This window comes from Brienomyrus brachyistius, chromosome 8, assembly GCF_023856365.1.
Source record: "Brienomyrus brachyistius isolate T26 chromosome 8, BBRACH_0.4, whole genome shotgun sequence".
Taxonomy (NCBI): Eukaryota; Metazoa; Chordata; class Actinopteri; order Osteoglossiformes; family Mormyridae; genus Brienomyrus; species Brienomyrus brachyistius.
The window spans coordinates 4,616,843-4,641,803 of record NC_064540.1 but is presented as its reverse complement, the minus strand read 5'-3'; the positions used below and the strand labels follow the sequence as shown (position 1 = coordinate 4,641,803).

At 45.9% G+C, this 24,961-nt stretch overlaps 2 protein-coding genes and 1 long non-coding RNA gene across 8 annotated transcripts in view; 2 read left to right on the top strand and 1 right to left on the bottom strand.

Moving 5' to 3' along the window:
• Window positions 1–24,961, bottom strand: part of LOC125747984 (uncharacterized) — a 300,948-nt gene that overhangs the window by 123,463 nt on the left and 152,524 nt on the right. The window lies entirely within an intron of this gene.
• Window positions 80–8,585, top strand: gmppb (GDP-mannose pyrophosphorylase B). Of its 2 annotated transcripts, none has more exons than XM_049023692.1 (10): window positions 80–329; window positions 1,041–1,176; window positions 1,467–1,547; window positions 1,684–1,732; window positions 2,023–2,165; window positions 2,265–2,423; window positions 2,609–2,687; window positions 3,002–3,129; window positions 5,073–5,255; window positions 6,127–8,585. In XM_049023692.1, exons 2-10 carry the CDS (start codon window positions 1,048–1,050, stop codon window positions 6,256–6,258), a joined length of 1,083 nt encoding a protein of 360 aa, XP_048879649.1. In that variant the 5' UTR covers window positions 80–329; window positions 1,041–1,047; the 3' UTR covers window positions 6,259–8,585. The 2 variants fall into 2 exon arrangements, with proteins under 2 accessions (XP_048879649.1, XP_048879650.1); XM_049023693.1 differs by having other exon boundaries at window positions 97–178.
• lmcd1 (LIM and cysteine-rich domains 1) lies at window positions 8,213–24,961 on the top strand. Of its 5 annotated transcripts, XR_007399410.1 has the most exons (7): window positions 10,930–11,390; window positions 11,758–11,846; window positions 13,642–13,897; window positions 17,099–17,434; window positions 21,340–21,555; window positions 21,873–22,019; window positions 22,271–22,408. XR_007399410.1 is itself a non-coding variant. In XM_049023696.1 (6 exons), the coding sequence occupies exons 1-6, from the start codon at window positions 8,326–8,328 to the stop codon at window positions 22,400–22,402; spliced, it is 1,056 nt and encodes a 351-aa protein (XP_048879653.1). In that variant the 5' UTR covers window positions 8,213–8,325; the 3' UTR covers window positions 22,403–24,961. The 5 variants fall into 5 exon arrangements, 4 of the variants coding, with proteins under 4 accessions (XP_048879653.1, XP_048879654.1, XP_048879652.1 ...); XM_049023696.1 differs by lacking the exons at window positions 10,930–11,390; window positions 21,873–22,019 and adding an exon at window positions 8,213–8,352 and having other exon boundaries at window positions 22,271–24,961; XM_049023697.1 differs by lacking the exons at window positions 10,930–11,390; window positions 21,873–22,019 and adding an exon at window positions 10,093–10,898 and having other exon boundaries at window positions 22,271–24,961.

Sequence of the window (24,961 nt, the reverse complement as noted above, 5' to 3'; positions counted from 1 at the left end):
TAGTTGACAATAAAGGCGCTTTTTCATTTTTCTGTGTAACTCTCCCCAATTTAATACTTGGTTTAACCGAATAACCTATGAACTCGGATGACGTGTACATGTTGTTGAGAGGAATTGTGGTCCCTTAAACGTAGTCATTCAAAAGAAAGGCAGAATACGTTCCTGACTATGATTAGTCGTGTGTAAATTCTGTTGTTTTATTTTTGTTTCTTTGTCTGTTTAATCGATAGGCTTTTACGCTTACTTCCGATCTGTCCACGTTTGCGTGTCGAGCCTTTTTACTTTAACGCATGTTAATCGTACAGCCTAACTTTAGCTAAAGTACACAGGTAAGCGTCAAATTAAGGGAAGTGCAGCTTGCTGCTTCTATTGCTAAGTGTCTAATATTCATTTTCTCTAGATCGCTGCATAGGAGGACATCTGTAACCAAATGGTTATTTTTTTCCAATTAATGGAATGCATGTAGTTGATTGTAGTTTCGAGACGACGGGGCTGCAATACGTTAAGCTGCTTCTCGTGGTACTGTAATGCACAGTACAGTAATGCAACGTTGTGATCGCGGTTATGAACTAAGTTAATAGTTACACTTGGTACAGTCAGATCTAGGTGGAGGTTTCTAAAGACTGAACCCGGTTTAACTGGTTAGCTCTACTGTGTATTGGCTCTGTTAACTGCCAGGCAGATTCACAGCATTTTACCATAATTTAAAATAAAATCAAAACTTAAACGAACCTTCTCTTCAGTTCAAAGGCTGTCATACAGTATATGAGAAAAAAAACAGACACACACCCCCTTCCTCCGGCTTGTTTGACGTGGGCGATTGTAAAATACTTCAGTGGGAACTTGATTCTTAAAAAAACGTCAAACATTTTGTGGAACTTTGATTTTCTTGATTTTATTTCACATTCTGGTGGTATCGCGTGTGTATGATGAATGGACTTCTCAGCCATAACAGTTTAATCATACGAACCATGAAGCTTTCTGAATTGACTGGCTCCCTGTCCCATGGTAAATAATTATGGACCCATCTTCCCATGAAGACGTACCATGAAAGCGCTGATCCTCGTTGGCGGCTATGGCACCCGGCTGCGCCCCCTCACCCTCAGCGTGCCGAAGCCGCTGGTTGAGTTCTGCAACAAGCCCATCCTGTTACACCAGGTGGAAGCTCTGGTCAAGGTCAGTGAGCTTCTCGCTAGGGGGCGCTGTGTGCGTCATACCTGACCTCGTTCTCTTCTTTTTAACTGATTCACAAAAACTCCTATCGCAAGTAAGATTACAACTTTTTTATTTTTTATTTTTTTAACCATTTGTCAACTAAAATTGTGTAACCGGCTGGCTAAGAATCGCACCTTATGTTAACGAAGTAGTTTTATTGTACATCTTGCTTCTGTGCCCCATTGCATTTTTAATACTGGTGTTTGGCAGTATTGTGTGATTGATTTTTTTATTTTTTTTTTTCTGCTTAGGCTGGAGTCAACCATGTAATCCTGGCTGTGAGCTACATGTCAGATCTACTGGAGCGAGAGATGAGGGTCCAGGAAGAAAGAGTATGTGATGCTTGAGTTGCATTTGGGTTTTGGCCTTAGAATCACTTTTGTGAGTGGTTTACAGCATTAAGGAAAACATATTTACTGTCATCATGCTCCAGCTTCCTCATGTCCATTATTCTCCTCTCTCTTACAGCTAGGAATAAAGATCTCCCTCTCTCATGAGAAGGAGCCTTTGGGGACAGGTAAATGCTTATCTCATTGTCTCATGGACGCCAGTGGTTAGATTCATATCCTAAGGGTTGCAGGTCTAGTTCCTGGTGGAGACTTGCCTTACTATCTGCATAGCTTTAGTTGTACTATCCAGCTAGGCAAGATATTTTGGATGTGTGGCTTGGAAGCCAAGTGTAATCTGGCCTTGCAGTGTTTTGTCGTATTGATTGAGTTTGTACCATTACTTCTGTGCCCGGGGGAGTTAGGATCTGGGCTGTGGGAGGTGCCAGCGGCTCATGGGGTCTGTGTTTTCTGTTCTCAGCGGGGCCTCTGGCCTTGGCCAGGGATCTGCTCACTGATGACTCTGAGCCCTTCTTCGTGCTCAACAGCGACGTCATCTGTGACTTCCCTTTCGAGGAAATGCTCAGGTTCCACAAGAATCACGGAAGGGATGGGACTATCGTGGTGAGTGCCAGGGTGGGACAGGGCTAAGCAGGGGTGGTCTTTAAAAGCCCTGACACTGTGGTGTGTGTGTGTGTGTGTGTGTGTGTGTGTGCATGCCAGGTCACCAAGGTGGAGGAGCCCTCCAAGTACGGAGTGGTCGTGTACGAGGCGGAGAGCGGCTGCATACACCGCTTTGTGGAAAAGCCTCAAGTCTTTGTTTCCAACAAAATCAACGCGGGGATGTACATTTTCAGCCCCTCCATACTGGATAGGATACAGGTCAGTGACTTCCCTCCCTTCACTCAATGGTGACGTCAGTATAGCTGCCAGGAAGGCAACCTTCTGCTATTCTGGTCTTCCGTGAAACTTTTTCCGCAATATAAGTGCCTCCATCCCTCAAAGTCCTTTTTAAGTTTTTCTTTGACCATCTCCTGCATTCTGATCGCTCGGTTTCCTCCCTGCAGCTGAGGCCCACCTCCATCGAGAAGGAGATCTTTCCAAAAATGGCCCAAGAGGGACATCTGTATGCCATGGAGCTTCAGGGTATCACGACTCCAAGTCCAATGTTGCTTTTCCCTTTATTATATCCATGACAAATGTCAGCATTGCCTTAAAACCTGCTGTATGTATTGTTTATTGTCGTGTTCTTGTCATGTGCTCTGTGATGGACTGCTGTCCCTTCAGAGCCAGTTTTAGACTTGCATGCTTCTCAGGACACTGCTCTAGAACACTATGAATACTTGGCTGGATAAGCAGCGGCTGAAAATGGGCTTAGATACAAACATACTCTCACCTTTTGAATTTAGGGAAACCAGTGGTTGAAAGTTATGATCTCCATGTGTGCCTTTTCTTTCCAGGGTTCTGGATGGACATTGGCCAGCCCAAGGACTTCCTGACAGGGATGTGTATGTACCTACAGTCCGTGAGGCAGCACAGTCCAGACAGACTCCGCACTGGGCCTGGTTTCCTGGGTAACGTCCTTGTGGTGAGTAAAGAACCTGTATTTAGAGTTTGGTGATCAGTGATGACACACCACAACAAAATGCGTCCTCTGCATTTAACCGATATGTGACTTCGTGACGTAGCAGGGGGTGGCTAATTCAGCGCTTGCGGGTGGTACCTTACTCAGGGTGCCTCAGTGGTGCTTTACTGGTCAGGTATTTGAACCCCCAATCTTTCAATTACAAGTGTGCTTCCCTAACCATTAGGCCACTACTGCCCACTGTATGTCCGGTTAGGATATCTTCACAAGTCCCAAATTGAAATACTTTACTTGCAGGCTTGTAAATCATTTTAAGCCAATCCTGTTACCTCGATGGCTACAGAAAATATAGAGAAAGTTCGGTAAATGCATGTCGTACAGGGAACTCGTAGAATGAAAGAAGCCACACAAGCAGCTCCTGTGCACCTTGCTGCGGATCCTCCAAGGGTCTGGACCTGTGCCAGCAAAACGGCCTGAAATGACCTTCCACCGACCTTCATGTTGATGGTGGGGATGGTGCTGATGACCCGCTCAGCTACAGAGTATGATTCTGTCCTCATTAATGCCATCTGGTCATGTATGAGTCCCTCTCCCAGGAACCATTCGCCGTTGGCTGTACATAGTCACCCAGGACAGTTCTGTATTTGCTGCCATTCACCTTCCCTCTAAAGTAGGCATGCGCATCCCCCTCACTGAGGCAATGGGATACACATCTCGATGCATCGCCAACGATCCATTACATTAAAGATGCACTACTACTAATACGATGTGATATGATTCACCCCTATTGAGATGCAGTGAGATTCGACACAATTTGATTCAACAAAATGCAATTCAACATGCTACAAATGCAGTGCAAACAAATGTGAAGCTCGATACAGAAGCGGTTTCAAGAGGGGCAATCAATTTTTAAATATAAAATTACTGGTTAAAAGTTATTGCTCACATTTCTAAATAACAAAGGCATAGGGCCTGTGCTAATAATTATGTATCAGTGAATTGGATTTTACGGATGGAAAGATGTTAGAAACAATGTACCTTGAGTTCATCCCAAAATCATATCTGGTGCACACTTACTCAGGGTACTCACATCATGGTCCTTTTATGCCTGTGCAAAGATGCGAATTGGCGAGCCTCACTGTCCCTGCTCTTAAGGGTGGAGTGAAGCATAGCCCCTCTGCCACGGCCTTTTCTCACCATGGTATCTGCATATATATGTGACCCTAAGCATGATGAGATGTTAATCGGCTAATTGAATCTCCGGCCACACCTGTAAAGTGCCTGCTTTAGATGTAATTGGCATCATTAATTTCCTCCAGTGTTTTCTGTATTTGGCAGCTGTCTATATGCAGTGACACTGTCTATATGCAGTGACAATTTTATCTAGGAGACATCTTAGTGAGCCTGAGGCATAGGTCACATCCTGGATGGGATTCCCGTCCATCCATTTGTTCCGATTGCATGTTTTTATGAATCGAGGTAAACCCTTTACTATGTATGGTAATGTACCACCCTAGTTTGCCAGGATGTTGATACTGCAGTTTGCAGCAGTCATACCATAGCATGATTATTCATTATTAGAGTATGTAATCAAAGCAAAACTGATTCCATCTTTGCTGGGAATTCCAATCATCTGTGTGGAGAGCTCAAATGAAACGTGTTTTTATTCCACTAGGGGGTGCTACTGCGTTAACAGCAGATTCTTTCATCTAGTCTGCAATCGTGTATTTCCTGGCCCGTTCTTTATAGCGCGTTTGTTTTTGTTCTTTTTTATTTAGTGAGTGATGTTTTAATGCTTTAAAGTGGACTCTTCGGCACAAGCTCTCTTCATTAACTTCCAGCTGTAAAAGCGCGAGATTTTGAGTGACTGTGAGCTCGTCGCCAGATATTGAACTCAGTATTTCTTTATGAATCACTGAGTTCTGCTGTGCCGCTCCCCTCGGCAGGACCCTACCGCTCAGATCGGGCAGAACTGCACCATCGGACCCAACGTGACTCTGGGCGCTGGGGTAGTGCTGGAGGACGGGGTGCGGATCAAGCGCTGCACTGTGCTGAGGGGATCTCGGGTGCGCTCCCACTCCTGGCTGGAGTCCTGCATCGTGGGCTGGAGCTCCTCCGTTGGCCAGTGGGTAAGAAATGCAAATGGGTGTATATGCACACTCACTCTCATTCACATCCGAACAACTTGTTCTTCCTATCTAAGTGGGGACCGTCCATTCATTTCTATGGGGAAAACCTTAATCCCAATCATGACACCCTTCGTGTACACACACACACACACACACACACACACACACACACACACACACACACACACACAGTCCATATATTCATATACTTATGGGAACTCTCCATTCATTTCTACGGGGAAAACCTCTAATCCCAACATGCCGACCTTAACCCCTACCCAGCCCTAACCTTAACCATAAGTAACAAAACTAAATACAAGACTTTTGGCATTTTTACTCTTTTGATTGCATTCAGATTTTTATAAAATTGAGGTTAACCAAATGGAGACCTGAAGAAGTGTCCCCAAAAGTAAGGAAGTTTCAGGTTTTACCACACTTTGGTCCCCAAATGTGATCTATACAAACACACACACACACACACACACACACACTCTGATGTCTCACCTGGTCATTCAACAGCGGCATGAGCTCATTCAGGTTCTTGTGGGTGCACACACTTAACCTCGACACTTATAAGATGAGGTCGCACCGATTTGTGCGGTGATGCACACATACGCGCACACACTCACAAACAGGTTTGTTCATGATCTGCCTTCAGATTTTGGATGAGCTCAGACTGGAAGCATATGGCATAGAGGACATGCACAGAGGGGAACAGCTCACAGTTTCCCTGCCACTAGAATGGGAGTGATTTCGCTGTTAGAAGTGCAAGTTCACTTTCTCTGATTCCGCTCTGTGCTCTACCTTCCTGTTCCCTGTTTGCCACATCTAATGTGCCTTTCAGTGATGGACTCGCTTCTGTCCCCTGCAGGTACGGATGGAGAACGTCACTGTGCTGGGTGAGGACGTCATCGTCAACGATGAGCTGTACCTCAATGGGGCCAATGTGCTGCCTCATAAATGCATCTCCGACTCTGTGCCTGATCCGAGCATCATCATGTAGGGCGGGGTGGGGGGTGGTTGACGAGCAGGACGTTCCTGCACTGAGCCTGGGCAGCAGCCACAAGAGGAGGGGGCTTGACTGGAACAAAGGGGCTGGAGTCACAGGCTGGGCTTGTGTGAGATTCGCTATGCATAATGGACAGTAGCTAACGATCGCCATATGGTTGCGTGTGTATGTCGCTGTTTGTGTGAGGGTGTTCTAATCAAGGAAAAAAAAAATCAAGTGCTGAAGGTAGTAGAAATTAGGCTTTAAAAGCTACATCGGGTGCTACCATCGTTTGCTGCCACTCATGCCTGCATTTAGCCGAATGGGAAAATTATAAAGTAGCTGCCAAGAATTCGGCTGAACGCAGCGTGGGCTGAGGGAGCCTGATATGTCGCCCCGCCTCGGGCCTTTCAGAGCCTCATCTCGCCATCAGACCTAGAGATCAGACCATTTCATCAGGATGAGGACGTATGACGTGATTCTTTGGAACGTGTGTCGGATTTCAGCTTAAGGATAGTGATCCAGTGTGTGCTGATGTGTACGAAGAAGGAATCGGGGGAGGATCTACCAGCCGTCAATGGAAAATCCAAGTGCACATACCCGCTGATTTAAAGAAGGGTTTTGTATGTACAGTCCTTGGTAACAGATACATGGTATGCATTGAGATGTGAAACAGCTATTACAGGGGTAAGAGTAATTTCAAAGTATTTATGCCTTAAATAGCTGTTATTTCATAGCACTTAATATCGTCGCTGAGCCAAAGGCCTGTATGCATTATGTCAATGCAAGTATTTGCAAAAGGGGGGGAAAAACATACGTATGATTTCTGGGCAACTTTAAGTTTAGTCAGGCAAGCTTTGCGAATGCTGGTCGCAGCTGATCACATGCTAATCTGATAATTTCAGTCTGGTCACATTTCATACTGACAGTCATTCCTATTAGTTTCACGAATCTCTGAAGAAATGGGTTGAACGGCTGTAAATCAAATAGTATATTATTCTCTGCCAAAGGGAATGTGAGATTACCTATGAGAACTCTTTTTGGAAAAAGATGTGTATTAAACGTACATTGTAAAAGTATCAAGAAATATTCAATATATAGAATACAGTGGTGGATGTCAGACTTAAGCTCTGCTCACTGTACACGGTGGAGAAGTGTCCCAATGAACAACACCTAAGACTCAACAATATCCAAGACTAAAAGTTTCGTTTTTAATAATAATATACCGTAATTAACCGTACTGGCTTGTCATTTTAAACCTTAGTCTTGTAAGAATTATAAGCACACATATTTCGCTTTTTTTACGATTGTGTTTCAGTGTGAAGAGGTTTTCTCTGACATTGCCTCTTGTGTTAGTTGGGAGTCTGAAATAGCAGTTTTTTCTGTCAAACGTCTCTTCCGATCCAGTTATGGTGATTCGATACGATGCCTCGTGCCTCATCCTCTCTGCCTTGTACGTGGGCGATGTTAGGCCTAATAAATACGAAGGACGAACATTTACTTAAAAAGTTTAAATAGCAGTGCGTCGAATAGCCTATGAACATTCAGACAAGTATGCATTTGAAATTATCATGACCTAATAAAACTCAGAAATGCAACGCGACACCTGCGCGATTAAACAGTCATGTTTGCGTGGGTTTGTTAGTTATTTTTGTGCCACCTCAATTCTTCCATAAAAAGACAAAATTGTGTGGTTGAGGCCACAGGAAACATCCTCCCCTCGGTCCGCCAGCATGTAAATAACAAAGTATGTGAAACATTGAATTCCTGCGACCTTGTATCGCGCGCTAGCTGGTGATGTCATGCCTTTTTTGGGGGGGGGGTTAAGTTGGGTGTTCCTGATTTGTAAGAACAACAAGAAAAAAAGTTCAGTCCATAAGGATCATTTTTATTGGTCGAGCGACTGTTCTTTTTGACAAGTTTATTATAATTGGTTGGCAAAGTTTTGCAGGGATTCCCAGCCGGGGCTGTGGGTTAAAAGCTGCGCTGTCGCATGAGCGCCACAGTGCGGGCGAGCGGGTCTGAGAAGCGGCGGCGCTGTAGTTGTGATACTGAAAACGGACGGCTTGAGACGCGGCTGGGATGGACCTCAGCGCCGGTTTGCAGAAGGTGAGCTCGGATGCGAGTTTGACTGCGTGCCGTCTGCCGGTAACCTGGAGCGCCAGCTCAGCGCAGCTGGGTGACATAACGCGCACATGTGCATGATTGGCATTGCTGCGGAAGACTGGGTTTTAAGTTGATTGTAAGTGAACGATCGTGGCTTTGTACGATTTTTATGTTACTCAGTGATGCACAACATCATTAGTACCGTACATGCATATAATAAAAGGTATTAATTATTATTCATGTGGTGATTTGTGTCATTTGCCTTTTCCCACGAAAAGACCTCAGCATGTATTTTGTATATTTTCATGATAAACATGAATGGTAAATGTGTAGTAGCTGGTGGTTCATTCAAACATTATGAAATATTCTTAAAGTTGTTTTCATTTTAACAAACAGGTTGCATGGGATTTAAAAATGAAACGTACGAAGTGTTGACAAGCTGTTTTTTTTAAGCCGGACAACCGCTGTCATGTGTGTATTATTTATTTATGTTTTATTTAAGGACTATTTATAATTTAGTGTAATGTACCCACATTGATGCGAATTACTGGGGTAATTTCTTAGTAAAGCCAGGGAAATATCCAACGGATTGACATTTAGGACAGTCATTCCGTTGAGAAATTCACAGGATAAGACCTCCAAGGATAAAGAAACACAGCAATTTATCTTACGTGGGCCGGACCTCTCGAGAGCTTTACCGTGAATTCGCGCATTGTTGCCCGGCGAACCGTCTCCAAGAATGTGGCCCCAGCGCGGCGGCGTTTCCCTGCGACCCCAGCGCGCTTCCAGACGCGCCTCAGCCTCCCCCTGAAACGGCAGCCCCCCATTAAAATACTTTCCAGCATTTCAGCAACCCCCACTTCTCTTTTATCTTCTCTTTTTTTAAAGAGAAAATTGCAGCGGTTAAGAGAACGAGAGCTGAACGTCTTACAGACCTCACTGTGTGCAAAGATAACTTTCAGTGAGATTTATTTCATTGACGTTTTCTTATTTCCTCTATGAAGCTCCACGTGCTGAGGCATCAAGATTGAGACCCAGCCTCGCGATGCTCTCACATTTATTACATGGTGGGCTAGATGGCACTTGTTCAAACACTCAGTTTTGCTGCCATTCTGTCCTTGCTAAAAGGTGACCGAATAGAAATGTCATTGTTTGACTTCAGTTGGCCTATTTGAAATGAGCTAATTGTTCTCCTTCCAAATATCTTAATATCTTAACTTGTCAATAATTGACATGTTGTGAAAAGCGTGCGAGGTCAGATGTTTCACCCATTATTCTGCTGTCTTCATCGTCTTGGCTGCACGCGAGAACAATTACAGCCCCGCAACAATGGCTTGTTTCACAGTTAACACTTCACCCCCCCGGTGTTCTAGGTCATCTTTCCATCCGTTTTTTTTTCCGTCGCCAGTAAGAGTGAGAAATGATTTACCATGTTGGTTGAGAAGCAGCCAGCCATGACCCCAGAAGGACCAGCACATGCTCTGTTGGGTATTTAATGGAGTCTGACTGGTATCGGTTGAATTCTGATCCAGATTTGACAGATCTTACCTGCATTCTTTTTGCAGTTCTGTTACAGAAACGACGACTAAAAATATTATTTTATCTTTCATTCGTTTAAATTCAGTGACAACCAGTTCATTCCAAGGGTGTAACTTTGGGAGGGGGGGGTTGTTTTTTGATTTTGAGATGGGGGGGGTGTTAAATTCGTGGTAAATTCACATTACTTAGATTAATAATTAATGTACAACTCGTAGCCCTTCAGCAGTTAGGTTACTGAATGATTGTTCCATCCATCCATTTTCAGAGGTTTCTCATGGTTAGTGTTCTGAGGGGGTGGTGGTCTGGATACACCCTGGACTGGATGCCAACAAGCGGTTGATGAAATGATTATACTCTATTGATCCCTGTGGGGAACCTCCTTTTGCCCGCCCCATCTTGCTCTCTGTAGGTGAGGGTAAGCTTGGCCGCGAAGGGCAGCCACCCAGGGAGCTGGGGGTTATGGGCCTTGCTCAAGGGCTCACAAATCTGCCGAAACCAGACTTGAACCGGCAATTTTCTGATCACAAGCATAGACGCTTAGTACCACAGAGTCCCACACTGCCCCCAAAACATGTTTCCGCCCAGTTTCGAATCGGGGACCTTTCACGTGTTAGAGAAACATACCCACTACACTATGGAAACTCGGATGCATTTTAGGAAGAACTTTACACAGTCTATCGCAGGCTTTTTTTTGCATCCTCATATCGGATTACACCATCAAAACGATAATGCTCTTCTACTACCAGCTACATCTAATCACAGTCTCATCAAAACCATGCAACATTAGCTTATTCGTTAAGAAGCGTGGGAACCAAACATGGTGGCTCTCCAGAACCAATCACACGGAGTGCCGTTTATTTATACCGCACACGCCCATCAGCCCTAGTGTGGCTGTGCTGTCCCTTTGCCACTTATCCGGCACATGCTAGCACGTCAGTGGGCGACGGATTACACAACCCAGGAACAATCCGGGTGGAGGGGCATGGGGGGGTCAGATGCAGAAGGATTAGGTGAGGTTTTGGTGCCATGGTTTCTCCATGGATTGTTTGTTTCGCCCTCTGTTGATGGTGTTATTTTTTACCCTCACCTTTTCACCACCGGCTTTAGTGGACATGCCATCACAGGTGCCCTTTGCTCGGCGATGTGATTCTTTCGTCCCCACAGCCCCCACCCTCGTGTTCCGAGAGCCTGACCACAAACCCTGACCCGTCGACGCTGTGCAACGCAGTGTTTTACGCCCTGATGGCTTCCCTCCCTTTGTCGCTGCGGGAGGCTTCCTTGAGCTTCCGTGAGTGGAGGATTAAGGAGAGAGAGGGAAAAAAATAGCTGGCACCGAGCGTCCTGTGAAAATAAACGGCTGCGGTGTATAATCGTGTGCCTCTCTGGGGCTCACGGGCGTACAGGTTTGGGCCGTAAGGGGACCGTGGGGACATGTCAGTCTGGGTGCGTCGAGTCAGCCCTTACAGATGGCAGTTACGCACTCGGGGCTGAGTGAGACATCGGTAAGTCATCGAATGCACTCATCAGTGCTGATCTCCCGTGCGAGGGTGAGGGTGCGCTACGCCCTGTGAAGTTCAAGCCTTTATTTTGTTTTGCAAAAAAGAGGGGGGGGGGCATCAGCGTCGGAGGTGTCACTGGAGACATTCTGTCACTGGATTCCACCCGCCTCTGTCTCTCTTCCCACTCTGACACACTCTTACGTACACCGGACCCGTCTGTTTATCCGTCTGTGCCCCGGGGCGTGTGACTGTGCCTGTCCCCTCATTCCCCCCCCTCCCACCGTCCCAGCGTAGTCCCCTTCCCTCTTCCAGTCCTTCGGCTCCCTAAATTCCCGTCTGCCTTTCTCCATGTTTTTTTTGTCCTTCCCAGATGTCAGTGGGGCGGCTGCCAGCAGGAAGAGGTGCGGCCTGTCTGACATGTAAGGGGATCTGCTCTGGATTCCAGCCACATTCCTGGAGGTAATTTATTCTCTATGCAAAAACAGCTAAGAAACAAGTGAAGCACCTCCCCCCCATGGCTGTCGAATTTGTTGCCCAGTTTAATCCACCACTGTGATCCCTCCACGCTTCTTGCCTGTTTTTGTAATTAATCATATTACCTTTCACAGTCCCACATTTTCTCTATTTAACCTTATATGGGCATCAAGGACAGACTGTTTTCTTTGAGATTCACGAGTCTGCGACGGTGTAGAAGTTACCCTGCGTGGGTGGCAAGGCCCCTTTCCTCTTTAAGTCACCTGCTTAAGGGCACTCTGAGGCTCCTTGATTCGGGGCTCTGTGTGCGTCTCCTGAGGACGCGCCGGTAATCAGATTTATGCCTAAATTTCCACTGCGCTTCGGTCAAGGACAGCCAAACCGCAGACCTGTCTCATGGGGCCTGAAGCGAGTGTGCCGCACTGAGCCATTAGTAGCGGTGAAGGCCGGGACCCTGCTGGTATCCCTGATTTCTCCTAAAGCAGCTCCATCCCTCTAGTACAGTGTTTCTCAATCCGGTCCTTGGGATTGAGCTGGAAGGGAGCAAAAATGCGGTCCGTCTGGCAGGGAGCTCAGAGGGAGCAAAATCATGAACCATCTGTGGGTCCTGGAGGAGCAGAACAAAAACACTGCTGTGGTTCACCGTGAAATCACGAGGCTTCCCCCCAGATATCTGCCACTGTAAATAGATACTTTTTTTGCAGTGATAATCAGATGCTGCATGGAGGACGTATGAGATTTCAGCACAGGGGCGCATTGTTAGATTTCTGGCTTGGATTTGCAGCTGCTTCTTCGGAATTAGTGCTTGGATTCAGGAAGCCGGCTGTGTTGTCGTCTTTGGCCCCAAATTGGGCATCATCTTGTAAGACGGATAGGGTGTGGTAGACAGTTCTCCTGCGCCTAGCTGCCAGTCAGTGGATGACTGGGATTTCTCTACCAGCCCCAGCAAACACACTCTCTCCCTGATGCCGGCAACCCTTTTGTTTTGGTTCCTCCCCGTTCCTAAGTAAGGCCCCTCCCATCCCAGGTCACATGGTTCGATTTGCCACCACGCCCGGACACATGTCCGGTGTCACACATGTCCTCCGGGTTCCCTTTTCTACTGCAGTCCTGGGCAGACAAAGAAACGTACGTTTAGATGATCTTCTTGTTGGTGTGAAGCTTATTTTGTCTGTGAAACTGTCAGCTATTTCAAAACGTCTCCGGTATTTGCGGTAACCTCCAACCACTGCCACAGCATATCATATTTGCTAATCTGTATCTCTTCATATGATTTAACTAATTAATTTGTTGTGTCGTGGTGTAATTTAAGGAATATATAGGTTGGATTTGGTGCCCCTTAGCTGAGGTTTGGAGGGAAAGTTTGGGACCTGAAGCTATGTTCTTCTAGCGATCCAACAAGATATCAGTAACTATATTATGCTGTTGCTGCTAGATTGCATATATTCTAATAAGATGAGATGAGATAAGAGCCTTTATTAGTCCCACGGGTGGGAAATTTGCGTTATACAGCAGCAAAGTGGACAGTGCAGCAGAAATAAGCAGAATGCAGAAAAAAAGATAACGGTAAATAACAGAAAGCAATAACATGTTGGATTGTTTGTTTATTTCTGAATAGATAAATAGCTTTAAATATTTTTTGACTCTCTCAGATACTGGGTACAGTACTGTATTTAATTTTATTTGTGTTTTGTGGAAAATATAGCAGATGGCATTCTTTGGTAAATGAGTCTTTGACCACTTGGTGTGTGTGTGTGACCCGGCCCCCCCACCCTCCCAGGAAGGCCTGCACCCAGTGCCGCTGCAGCCAGGAGGAACACGCCCCCAGCTCGGACAGCGAGGACGACCGCAAGATGGGCAGCCTGCTGGCCGAGTCGCGCTACGCACACTTGACGGCCAAGGTGAAGGGCGGCGATGGTGCCCGTGTGTACAAGCGTAACCGCATGATCATCACCAACCCCGTGGTGTCGCGCAAGGACCCCACCTTCAACACCATCACCTACGACTGGGCCCCACCAGGACTGAACCAGAAACTGGTGAGAGAGGGAGAGGGAGAGAGACCAGACTGGAACATTATTCTTTATAAATCATCATGATTTGTTCATTCTTCTGTAGGCATTTTACTCAGCTGGAAAATCAACTTTTGAAATTTTGAAATTGAAATTTTTCCTTTTATGTTGGCATATTGGTTTGTTTTTAGATTTTTAACTTCATTCTGGGTAATCCAGAGTAAAGCATTTTGCAAGCAAATCCTTGTTAGAAATGTAGAGAAATATGTGCTTGACTGGAAAAAGGTGGCAGGTGGGGGGGGGGGGGGGAGTTTCAGTATTTTCACCGGGATATTGGGGCCCTTCTGACAGAGGATGAACTGGAGGGTTAACCGGCAGGTTCGCCATAACCGCTCACAGCGGGTGACCTCCGACGTGCCGGAGCTGCCTGTCTGTGTTCCTCTTCCTGTGCTCTATCCTAATCCATCTGGAGGCCGGTCATTGGGAAGAGGGTGCGGCCGGATTGTTTAATCCTCAGTGTCAGCATTTGGCCCGTTTTTGGGATCAGCAAATAAGCTGCCTTTTCTCCAGAACTGATCACTTGCATAGAGAGTAATTTGTCTACACCTGCTTCTCGAACTTTCTGCTGTACAGTAGGGCTGCTTTCAGACTTCCTGCTACTTCCATTGATGGTGTTGGGTCCTGGTCCTGCTATTTTGCTATGGGTATGAGTGCTGCAAGTATGAAATTATCCAACAACATCCCTAAAAAAAGATTTTATTTTGCCTAGATAAATCCTTCTAGATTATCAGTAAACATGTGCTCTTGTCCTGCTGAGTCTAAGGCCTGTAGCTTAGGGCTGCCAGTCATGAAGCTTCTAAATAAGTAACTTTGTTGGGTTCGTACAAATTTCTCTCTTTTTTTTTATGTAATCACATTAAAACACATTCTTTGATAAATGTATTTGCCTCTAACATTTAGGTTTGTCACGTCACACATTTGCCCACATAAATCAAATACTTAATCTCATTAAAATGTCATGAATAAATGACTGGCATGAATAAATGACTGAGGCCTGTACTTACAGGTATTTATTTTCTATGGCAGACCTCGTTGACCTCGAGGCACTTAGCAGGGGTGCCTGTCCAATGTCAGGTTTGGACTGTTCCATGGCTCCTGTCCAGAGCATGTCACCTGACTAATGTGCGGGACCTGGCAAAACTCCAGGCTGTGTTTCTGTTGTGCTCCCATAGGCCGTGAAGAAAACCCTGGGGTGTGGGATTCCTCCCCCCCTAGTCTTTTACTGGCAAATAAATGTTTGCGGTTTGATTATGAGAATGCCCCTGCTGTTTACGATGCCAAGAACGTTGCCGGGTCTGCGGCAAAGGCCAACGGCGGTCTGATCGCCCAGGTTTCCGGTAAGACCGTTGTGGGGGGACACTGGGAGATGGATCGTAACGATGCCGGTAATCTGTGTGATGGCAATGCTCCTAATCCACACTTTCCTGGATGCACTTAAAATAAAAATAAACCACTTCGGTGCCTGTTCCAAAGAACACAATTATTCGCATTTTAAAGAAACTGGGCTTCGGATAGTAATGCCGCTGAAATATTTGTGTGCCGTTTCGGTTAAAGATGGCCGCTTCATCTACATCCTGGACCAGGTTTCAGAGTGCCGGTATAAATGGCCTTTCTCTGCCTGCAGTGTAGGGTCGTTTCCAGTCCAGTTTCAGTTTAGCTGGCTCGACCCTCGAGCCAGGCGATGGAGGACAGCCCTGGAATGCAGTAATGCATGGCAGCGGAGAGTTTTGTCGCATAATGGCTGTTAAGTTAGTTTATTTTATGGTGCTGGTGTTGAACGGAGCCATAAAAAAGACTTTAACAACGAGGCAGTGTGGCTCGGCTGTGGGGGGGTGAGGAGGTGAGGCAGAGCTGCTGTCAGCATGAATGGGTGGACTGTGGTGTGTGTTTTTTTTTTTTTTTTTTTTTTTTTTTAAATATATTATTTATTTATTTTTTTAATAACCCTCAATATTTGTGGTGGCTCACCAGTGGCTCGTGAAAATACCTTGAGTCAGACACGGTCTCTGGCTGTGTTTTGGACTCCCCGTGGAAATCGTGAGCGCTCCGTTTGGGCCAACTGTTGACACTGGCCCAGCCGTGTTCATTGGTGCCCGAATCTGTCGCACTGTGGTTTTATCGTTATTTTATCATCAGCTGGGAAACAGTATCAGTTAGCACTGAAGTGGCATTGTTCGTACGATGTGTGAAAGGCATTGTCATTTTAGCCTTGTTAAATCTCTGGGAGTCAACAGCCACTAGAAAGGAGGGTAGAGGGCATGTTTTTTCCTCTAATAGAAGTAAATTTTTGCCAGTTGCTGTCCTCCCACTTTCCTCTGACTGGCCGTGGGGTTTCCGGGTCAGACAGCCGACACAAAACGAGTTCTAGAGATCAACCTGACTCTGGCACCATGAGTCAGTCTCCCGTTTTTTTAATTGGATCTCTGTGATTTCTTCCCTGGATCTTTCACCTTGTTTACATGGCAAACGGCGGATGGCGTGTTTCTGCAGGAACCGTTAAACATGTGATCTGCTTTTGAACACTGATCCGACGAGAATCTTTCTGGGGTGGGGTGGCTGGGGTGGGGTGGCTGGGGTGGGGTGGCTGGGCTTTTGCATCCTCGTTAGCAAAGATGCTCTGGTAGAATATGCAGTTGTATAAATGGGTAAAATTGTAGATTTGTATAAAAGGAAACGGGGCAAGAAGGTATGTAACAATGCATTATGTAATAACTCAACAAAGTGTGAAATGAAGACATCCATCTTGTTTCTTTGGTACATAATTGACATCATTACATTTTCATCATTAAATAGTACAGCTCCCACATGTTTTAATAACCACTGCAATGTGTAATATTTTCTTACAGAATCCAGGGAAATTTATTACATATTGCATCCAATCTGCCTATAATAAAATACAGGGAAATTAATTCAAGCATTCAAGCTGCCTATTACAAAATGTGGGCACTATTACATAATGAAGTGAAAACTTGTTACATTTTGTCGAGTTATTGCATCATGCGGGTCTCTTACATAATGTGTTGTTACAAGGTCAATAATAATTAAAAAATGTTATGGTCTTTCTAATATGTCTGTTGTGCAAAACATCGAGACCCTGAAATGTTGACGGATGCCTGCGGTAACGTGACGGGGAATCATTATCGATTGCAGTCGTTTGTGTTGACGCAGGCCGTCCTGTATATGGAGCAGCTCCCGGAGGAACGGCGTCCCGTCAGTGGCACCGAGGGCGCCCTCTACAGGCGTAGGCAGCTGATGCGGCAGCTCCCGCCATACGACCAGGATCCCTCCAAGTGCCACGGGCTGCCCGAGGCGGAGATGCGTGCCATGGCGCTCTTTGTGAAGGCCTACAAGGAGGAGGCCCTCGGCGTGGCAGAGGTGGCGCTGCCCGGGGAGGGGGGGGTGGCCCGGGACGATGCTGCCAAGCAGAAGAATGGGAAGGCGGGTCAGGACGCGCAGGAGCCCATCTCCCCGACCAATGGGACGCCCGGCAAGAAAGGGGAATATGTGAGTGGAGCAGGATGCTGTTGCCTGGGTTACCGAGTTACCGAGCTACGTATCATCATAAAGCGACGATAAATGAACCCTCCGTTACGGTGCCAACGACTTAAAGACTGCGATTTAGGGGCTGTCGTACCACTCAGTGTGCCAGTCAGTACACCATTTTGTATATGAGGGTTTACTTCACATAGAATTCATGGGAAAAGCCAAGCACTTATACACCCAGCAAGGTGAGACTGTCTGGTATAAGGAACATTTTGAATCATTCTTATAGGTTTCTCCTTAGAGTTATGACCTGACAAATTACAGGTGGGGGGGGGTATCTTGTTGGGTTAATGATTTTTTTTTTTTTTTTCTACCCATGGTTGCTTGTATATCTACTATTTTTGTTGAAAAGTTTAGACCGCATGGTTGTACATTTCTGAATCCTCTTTCTGTGTAGGAAGCTTCCTTCAGATAAATGTCTAAAAACTCCAGTCCGGATCATGAACATTAACCGGACCAGAGGCCCATGAGCCGTTTCAGATCTCAGAGACTTCATACTACTTTTTGTAGTGGTCTAGTTCTCAGCTAGGGGGTATGATTTGAAAAAGTATTTGGAGGGGGGGGATCATTCACATGGTTAGGGTTATATTGAATTTCATACCGGACACGGAAATATGAGACAAATCGCATCCCATATTGGCTCGAAACGGGACACAGCACTTTTGTTTTTCAATATGGCAACTGTAGGCTGTAAATTTTGTTAAATGGGGTTAGTTGAGGCCCAGACCCGTTGAAGGGGTCCTGGTCATGTGCTGAATTAACCAGCATATGGATTGTACTTTTCAGGTCCCAGCTGCTTTGAGACTTTAGTGTTTATTCTGCATGAGTTCGTCCATTTCTGAGTTTAGGGATATACCATCCCCTGGCATCCCATCCAGGGTGCCCTCCAGCCCTGTGTCCCATGCTGCCTGGGTTAGGCGCCCGGCCTGGCTCTCACTGTCCACCCCCCCCCCCCCACTCTGCTGTTAGCTGCATTGTTCTTATCAGTCGACAGTGGGAGGGGGGGGAGTCAGGAATTTGGCCGGGGACCAGGCGCGTGTTGGTGCCGGGCTAAAGCCGATGCTGGGGGAGGCGTTTCCTCAGTTCGAGTGTAATAACGCCGCCACATAACTCGCTGTCTATTAAGTTTACTGATAAGGAGCGAGAGAAAAACAGACGTTATGTCCCCGTCCATCTCGGGCGGACAGAGCCTGCAGACGGCGATCTGTAACTGTCTGAATGTACCTCGGAGGTTCAGGGGGCACGGTCTGCGGATTTAGATGACAATACGGGAGGGCACTGTGCGACTTTGAGGTGGGGAGTGTACCCCTCCCCCCATCTACAATTATGTTAAAAAAAAAAAACCTCAGTCAGGCATACTCACAGATTTAAAAAGGCACCGCATCTGTGAGTCTTTAAACCCCAAATTATTCCCCTGGGCCTATTCAAGAATGAAGACCAACACTCAGTGATCATGCGGAGGATCTGAAGTGGAACTCAGGGGCGGCATCTGAGGAACGGGCTTCAAAGGAACCCAGACTTGGAAACGTGTTCCATGCCACGTGCCTTAGATGTGCCTCTATCTGCCGAACTCGATGGCACTGGAAAAGGGTACGAGCCTATGGGTGATTTGGGAGGGAGAGAGGGGGCCCTGATGTGAGGGGCCCTCAAGAAGCACTAAAAGATTGCAGGGTGGAATCGGAACACATATGGAGAGCATGCAGACCATCGCGCTTGTTTGCATTTGTAGAATATGTTGGCGCACTTCTGTCTGGAGCTGAGATGAATTAGTTTAAAGAGCATGGATCCCCGCTACACTACTGGGAGGCTTATTCCAAAATCCCACGTTCCCCTTTGTGCAAAGGAGCAATTTCTTTGTTCTGATCCAAACGTGTCCCTGACTCCTCTTGTCTGTGGCTCCATGTGTTTGGATCAGTAGTAGCACTGCAGCAGTGCTCTGGATCGACCAGATCCGTTCCCCTTTTGGATTTCATGCACTTGGACCAGGTTTATTCACAGTTGTCCGAGACGACAGGGATTTACAACTTCTGACTTGTCCTGCTAGCTTAGCACTGTAGCTATGTGTATCACCAGCCAGTACTGTGTGTGTGTGTGTGTGTTGTCTGCTTCCTGTTGGGCGACCCGAGTGTCTTTACATGCTCGTAAGCGGCCGAAGCATTGCGATAAAAAAACGTGGAGATTTATGAGCTGGATCGAGAACGGTTCCTCCGTCGCTTTATAGAGCACCTTAATCGGCCCGTAAAATGCAAATGGCGAGGGACCGTCAGGAACGGGGAGCGCTGGGCCCACCGGCTGGCCGCTTGTGCAGGTCTGGGTGGGAAAACGTGATCCTTAAGTGAAGCCCCGAGTGGCCTGGGGATTATCGCTGGCCTCCGTTTTGGATTTCCGTCCAGGTTGTGTCGTCACGGTTCGGCTTGAGAGGAGAACTTGAGCCCTGGAGCGCATTAATGAAAAAACATCTAGTGAAATCAGGCATTAACCATGGTGTCTTTCTACAACCCCATTCCTGAAGGATTGTGGGAAAATCTGTTGCACCTTTCAATGTAATAGTCAACTAAGGAAATATGATCCATTTTTGACCTTTTACATAGTTTTTTATTAACTGTTTCAGTGGAGTATTTTCTAATTATTATACTAATAATTATTATTATGAATTAGATGCAACAAACAGGCAGGCGACACTTTTTTAGCAGATGGAATAATCTGGAATCAGGGCATATACATTTTACAATAATTTACCATGCAGACACTTTTATCCAAAGTGACATGCAAGTGAGGGTCAGAGAGCAGGATTTGCCACTGTCTCTCTCTCAAGGGCCCACTGGTGACATCGCTCTGCCAGCCACCAGCCACCCTCCAATTGGGGCACAGGGGACTCGCCTGCGGAGCCGTGCTCTGCATCGGCACCCCAGCATCTGCGCTTTAATGCATGTTATTATCCTGCTGGGGCAGGCAGGCTGTGGGTCTGTCTGTCGCGACTGACTTACCTTAGAATCCAGAGAGTCGATTCCAGATAAAAACCACCAGCCTGCTTTTCCTTCCTGCTCCTCCCCGTGATCCTCCGCAGTACAGGGGTGAAGAAGAAGAAAATAATTAGAACTTAGAGGAACATCTGCTTTTATCGTGATAGGAATGTGGGGCTGCCACCCCCCCCCCCCCCCCAATTGGGGTGGCTTTCATTATTTCTCCCTCAATATGCCGCATGCAGGAAGTGCGTAAGCGGCTGAGCACCAGCCGGTTCCCTCGCTGTCATTATCTGCATGGCAGATGCTTTTAACGGCTTCGCTGCATTGCACTTTTATTGGGCTTTTACTGATCTGCACTGTTACTTATTAACTTGGGCCGTTTGGTGCCCTTGTTGGGTACTGCTGTGGTTCTCGGCTATGATTCCAAGGTTTTGCTCAGAAGCTGTACTTGCCGCCGAAGCATTGATTCATCTTATTTGTTCACATTTAGTCACTTTTATTTAAAAATGAGCTTTTATTGACTTGTTATTAAATCATAACATCTTACTAAAGCAATTCACATTAACTACACTGTTTAGAGGGACAACAGTGCAGACCATCTCAAGATTTGAACTGTCGGTGTGCTGTTTAATTTACTGGACACTGAAATTGACATCACTGAGAGGGCAGACTCATTGGGGTTAAAGGCCTTGCTCAAAGGCCCAACAGTGAAAGTACTCTTCCAACTATTGGATTTGAACCAGCAACCTTCTGGTTTTGGCCACAGAGAATTAACTTGCAGAGCCATACCTTTTCTAGTCCCAGGGCCTATATTTCCTGATGGCTTATTCACATGACTTGATTACAGGTGTAGCTACAGTGGAATGACACATTTTGCCCCCCCCCCCTCCCCTCCCCCAGCACTGTGAGCACTGTGGAGACCTGGTGTTGCCCGACAGCCCTGTGGTGTATGCAGAGAGGGCCGGCTATGAGAAGCTGTGGCACCCCACCTGCTTTGTGTGCGCGCAGTGCGGAGAAGCCCTGGTGGACCTGGTCTACTTCTGGACGAACAGCGTCGTGCTGTGCGGACGGCATTACTGCGAGAGGCGGAGGCCACGCTGCGCCGGCTGCGACGAGGTGGGGGCCGCGGGACAGGCCCGGAGTTGGTACCAATGGGCTGTGTGTGTTTTTCAGAAGCAGTCAGCAATCGTCAAAAAGAGTTCAAACCGTAAAATACGCTATATGGCCAAAAGTATTAATTAGAAGAAATGCCTAATTAATAGCTTGCCCGTTGCTGACACTGGTATATAGCATACAGCCATACAATCTCCTGTAACAAAACTTATCAGCAGAATGTGTGGCTGTACAGGAGAAGTTAGTCACAGCATGGTTGCAACATGTGATTTCAGTTGCTAATTTGCTTTCCTGCTATTGCTGTGCTTGTGAACCATAAGTGAAGTGACTGTGAAAGGCAAAGCATCTGGTAGCAAGTTCAGCCGAAGCGGTCAGACACACAAGCTCACAGAAAGGGAGCTGATCACCCAGCACCGATACCAAACTGAATGGCAGCAAATCCCACCAGCAATGTTCCAACATCTACGGTAATTGAAACGCTTCCCAGAACAGCAGAGACTGTTACAACAAGTGGGCCAACCATATTATTACCCTTGGTTTTGGAATGAGATGTTGGGCATGCTGGTGTCTACATACTTTTGGCTGTATAGTGTAGAGAAATTACAGAATTGTTCCTAATAGTTATTTCTTGTAATATTTAAAAAAATGTTTTCTTTATGTGAAACATCCCCTTGTCACTTCGGTTTATCTTATGTAATTGTGACCCATTCTCTTACAGCTGATTTTTTCAGAGGACTACCAGCAGGGGGCAGATGGCCAGGCCTGGCATAATGATCACTTCTGCTGCTGGCAATGTGGCCAGCCAATCAGCGCCCGGTGCTCCTGTAGTCAACCCTCCAGGCCAGTGTAGAGATCCAGGCCAGCTGCAGGCTTCCTTTGGGGCCTGCTGGATGGCATAATAGCTGCAGCAGTGGAAATAGTTTATAGTCCTGGTCCTTTGCAGCCGTAGATTGAATTATTTGTTAAATCGGACACTCTAAAGGGTCCTGATGAAGCTAAATTTGCAGATCGTGGTGAGAGCGATGAACCCGGCACATAGTAATCCCCCCCCCAGGGGGGATAGGAAGCCTCATTTCCTCCACCACTGGCCAGCAGGATAATACTGAATCACAGGTACAGGTGCATTCATGCAGATGAAACGCGTTCTTTTTATGTCTGGAACGTTTCATATTCTTCAAACAACTTAAGTGGCTTCAAGCTGTTCTGTCTTCATTCTATGGGACATAAAAAAGCATCTTCGGTTGCCTTGTTCGCTTGGAAGTTCCATTAGCAGTGAACAAAACAAGTGCTTTACTTTTGTGATCAGTTTAACTTGATGTGATTGGAGGCATTCATTCAATGCTTAGCTCCATCCATACTGATTAAATTTCATTTACACAAAGTTCACTGCACGTTGGTTGGTTGGGACATGGACTGAGAAGCACTGCTCTGGTCTAATCAGAAGAGTAATCGGTAGCAGAAAGTAACAGTTGTAGTACTAACTGTTTGAATTTTTATTTAAGAGCACTTGTTTAAGGGTTCTGGGTTTTGTGAATTTGATTAGCTTGCATAAAGGACAGCTATAACGTACATTTCTGTGTTTTATGAAATTAGATTTATCTGATGTGACTCCCCCCCCCCCCCCCAGGATCTTTATTTTTTTAAGAACAATATTTGACTTGTTTTATGGTTTTTGCATAAATTGCATAATTTTTCATTTTTATTGTTTTTCCTTAAACAGTGGTGCTTTATTAGTCATCGTTCTTAATGGATAGCACTGGATTGTGATGTTGCAAGAAAAATGTAAAGAACAGACTGAAAAAGTGTGTTATTTAATGGGGGGGGGACTTGTTTGTTTTGAATGAGTATCAGATGTAGGCGGGTCGGATGGCTTTGTCGTATAAGATGACCCTCTAAGACCTGGTTTTATGTGCTTCTTGATCCACTCCTGGACACATGGTGATTCGGCAGAAAACAACGCGTCACCCCGGTTCTGCTGAAAGAAGCGAGTTTTCGCTTGTGTACATTATAATTCAGAGACTCTCATGCAACCCCAGAGGGAGAAGCTGATGCCAAACCCAAGAAGCACAGCAAACAGACTCTCCTATATGAGCTAGCCAAGGAGGGACGGAGAGGGAGGAAAGAGAAAAGCACGTTTATGTCTAAAGACAGATGTTTTGACCAAGTGAGGCTGAATGTAACATAAGCACACCCGTCCCCTCCCTTTTGGAAAAGGTTTTTGCCTTGAGATAATTTTTATTGAAAGGATGTTTTTCTGGAGGGAGGGGCTCACTTGGCCTGGGAGCTTGACAGTCCTCGGCCGACTTGGAGACTCATAAAAGAGCACCATGTTGGTGAGAGTCTTGCGGAAAGTGCTACGCTTCGGAGAGCTTAATGGACACAATCCCCACCCCCCCCCCCCCAGCAAAAAATGCTCACCAGTCCTGCGAGGAACGGCAGCCTCCCAGAGAAGGCAATCGGTCAAGCTTCCACAAAGACGGCCAGCGTTGCTGGGAAAGAGGATGCTGGTTTTTTTTGTCCCAAAAATGCCCCAAGTCATTTAGAGATTGATGGATTGGTGGTGCATCACTAGTATTACTTATGACAACTAAATTACAGCAGCTTTCCCTGTATTTATGACTTTCCAGAGAGCAGAATAGGAATCCGATCATTAAAATTATGCTCAAAGCCAAATGTTCACTAACCACACTGTACTGTCCGGAGCCCTGGGGGCTTCTAAGAGACAATAAACAGGGAAACGATTCATTTCATTACATTGACAGAACAGATGTTCACCGCTGAATTCTGAAACTGTTTCCTTGATTTCCTGATTCTCTTCATTGGTGTTTTTTCCCCCCACTATAATCTTGCAGTCGCCCCTAAAAACGTTGAATAAATATTGACACCTGAGACAATCCCATCTCAAATTGAGCTTAAACTCACTAAACTGGAATAAGCCTGCACTCATCTGACAGTTACTGCTTGTAATCCACTCTCTTGTACCTTTTATTCACTTTGATTTCATGGTATGATGGTTCAAGTAGACCTACGTATATGTTGAGCTTTGTAATTGCCATTAGTTACACATTTTGGGAATCTTATTTCAATTAATGCCCCTGCTTATATAGAAGGCATGTATGTTGAGTTTAACTTTTTTAATGTATGTATGTCAAGGTTTCTAGCTGAGAACAGACATAGTCGAATATCCAGCGGAAATGTAATAGATCGTGTTGTTTGTTTTAAAACAGCGTTTCAGGCTGCAACCATCTTTTTAATACTGACATCCTGACAGTCTCTGCCAAAACTGTAAGAGGATATTGTATATTTCCACTGTTATAATACTCCGAATGTCTGTAACAGATATATGGCCAAACTGTGTTTTATGCAATCTAATATGTTTCATCATATTAAATATAATATGTAGTGAAAA

Coding starts and splice junctions, on each gene's coding strand:
- lmcd1 (XM_049023695.1), top strand. CDS start 11,355: ATGGCAGTTACGCACTCGGGGCTGAGTGAGACATCG. Junction 11,391..11,757: donor CGGGGCTGAGTGAGACATCG/GTAAGTCATCGA, acceptor TGTCCTTCCCAG/ATGTCAGTGGGGCGGCTGCC. Junction 17,435..21,339: donor CCGGCAAGAAAGGGGAATAT/GTGAGTGGAGCA, acceptor CCCCTCCCCCAG/CACTGTGAGCACTGTGGAGA.
- gmppb (XM_049023692.1), top strand. CDS start 1,048: ATGAAAGCGCTGATCCTCGTTGGCGGCTATGGCACCCGGCTGCGCCCC. Junction 1,733..2,022: donor GAAGGAGCCTTTGGGGACAG/GTAAATGCTTAT, acceptor TTCTGTTCTCAG/CGGGGCCTCTGGCCTTGGCC. Junction 5,256..6,126: donor GCTCCTCCGTTGGCCAGTGG/GTAAGAAATGCA, acceptor TGTCCCCTGCAG/GTACGGATGGAGAACGTCAC.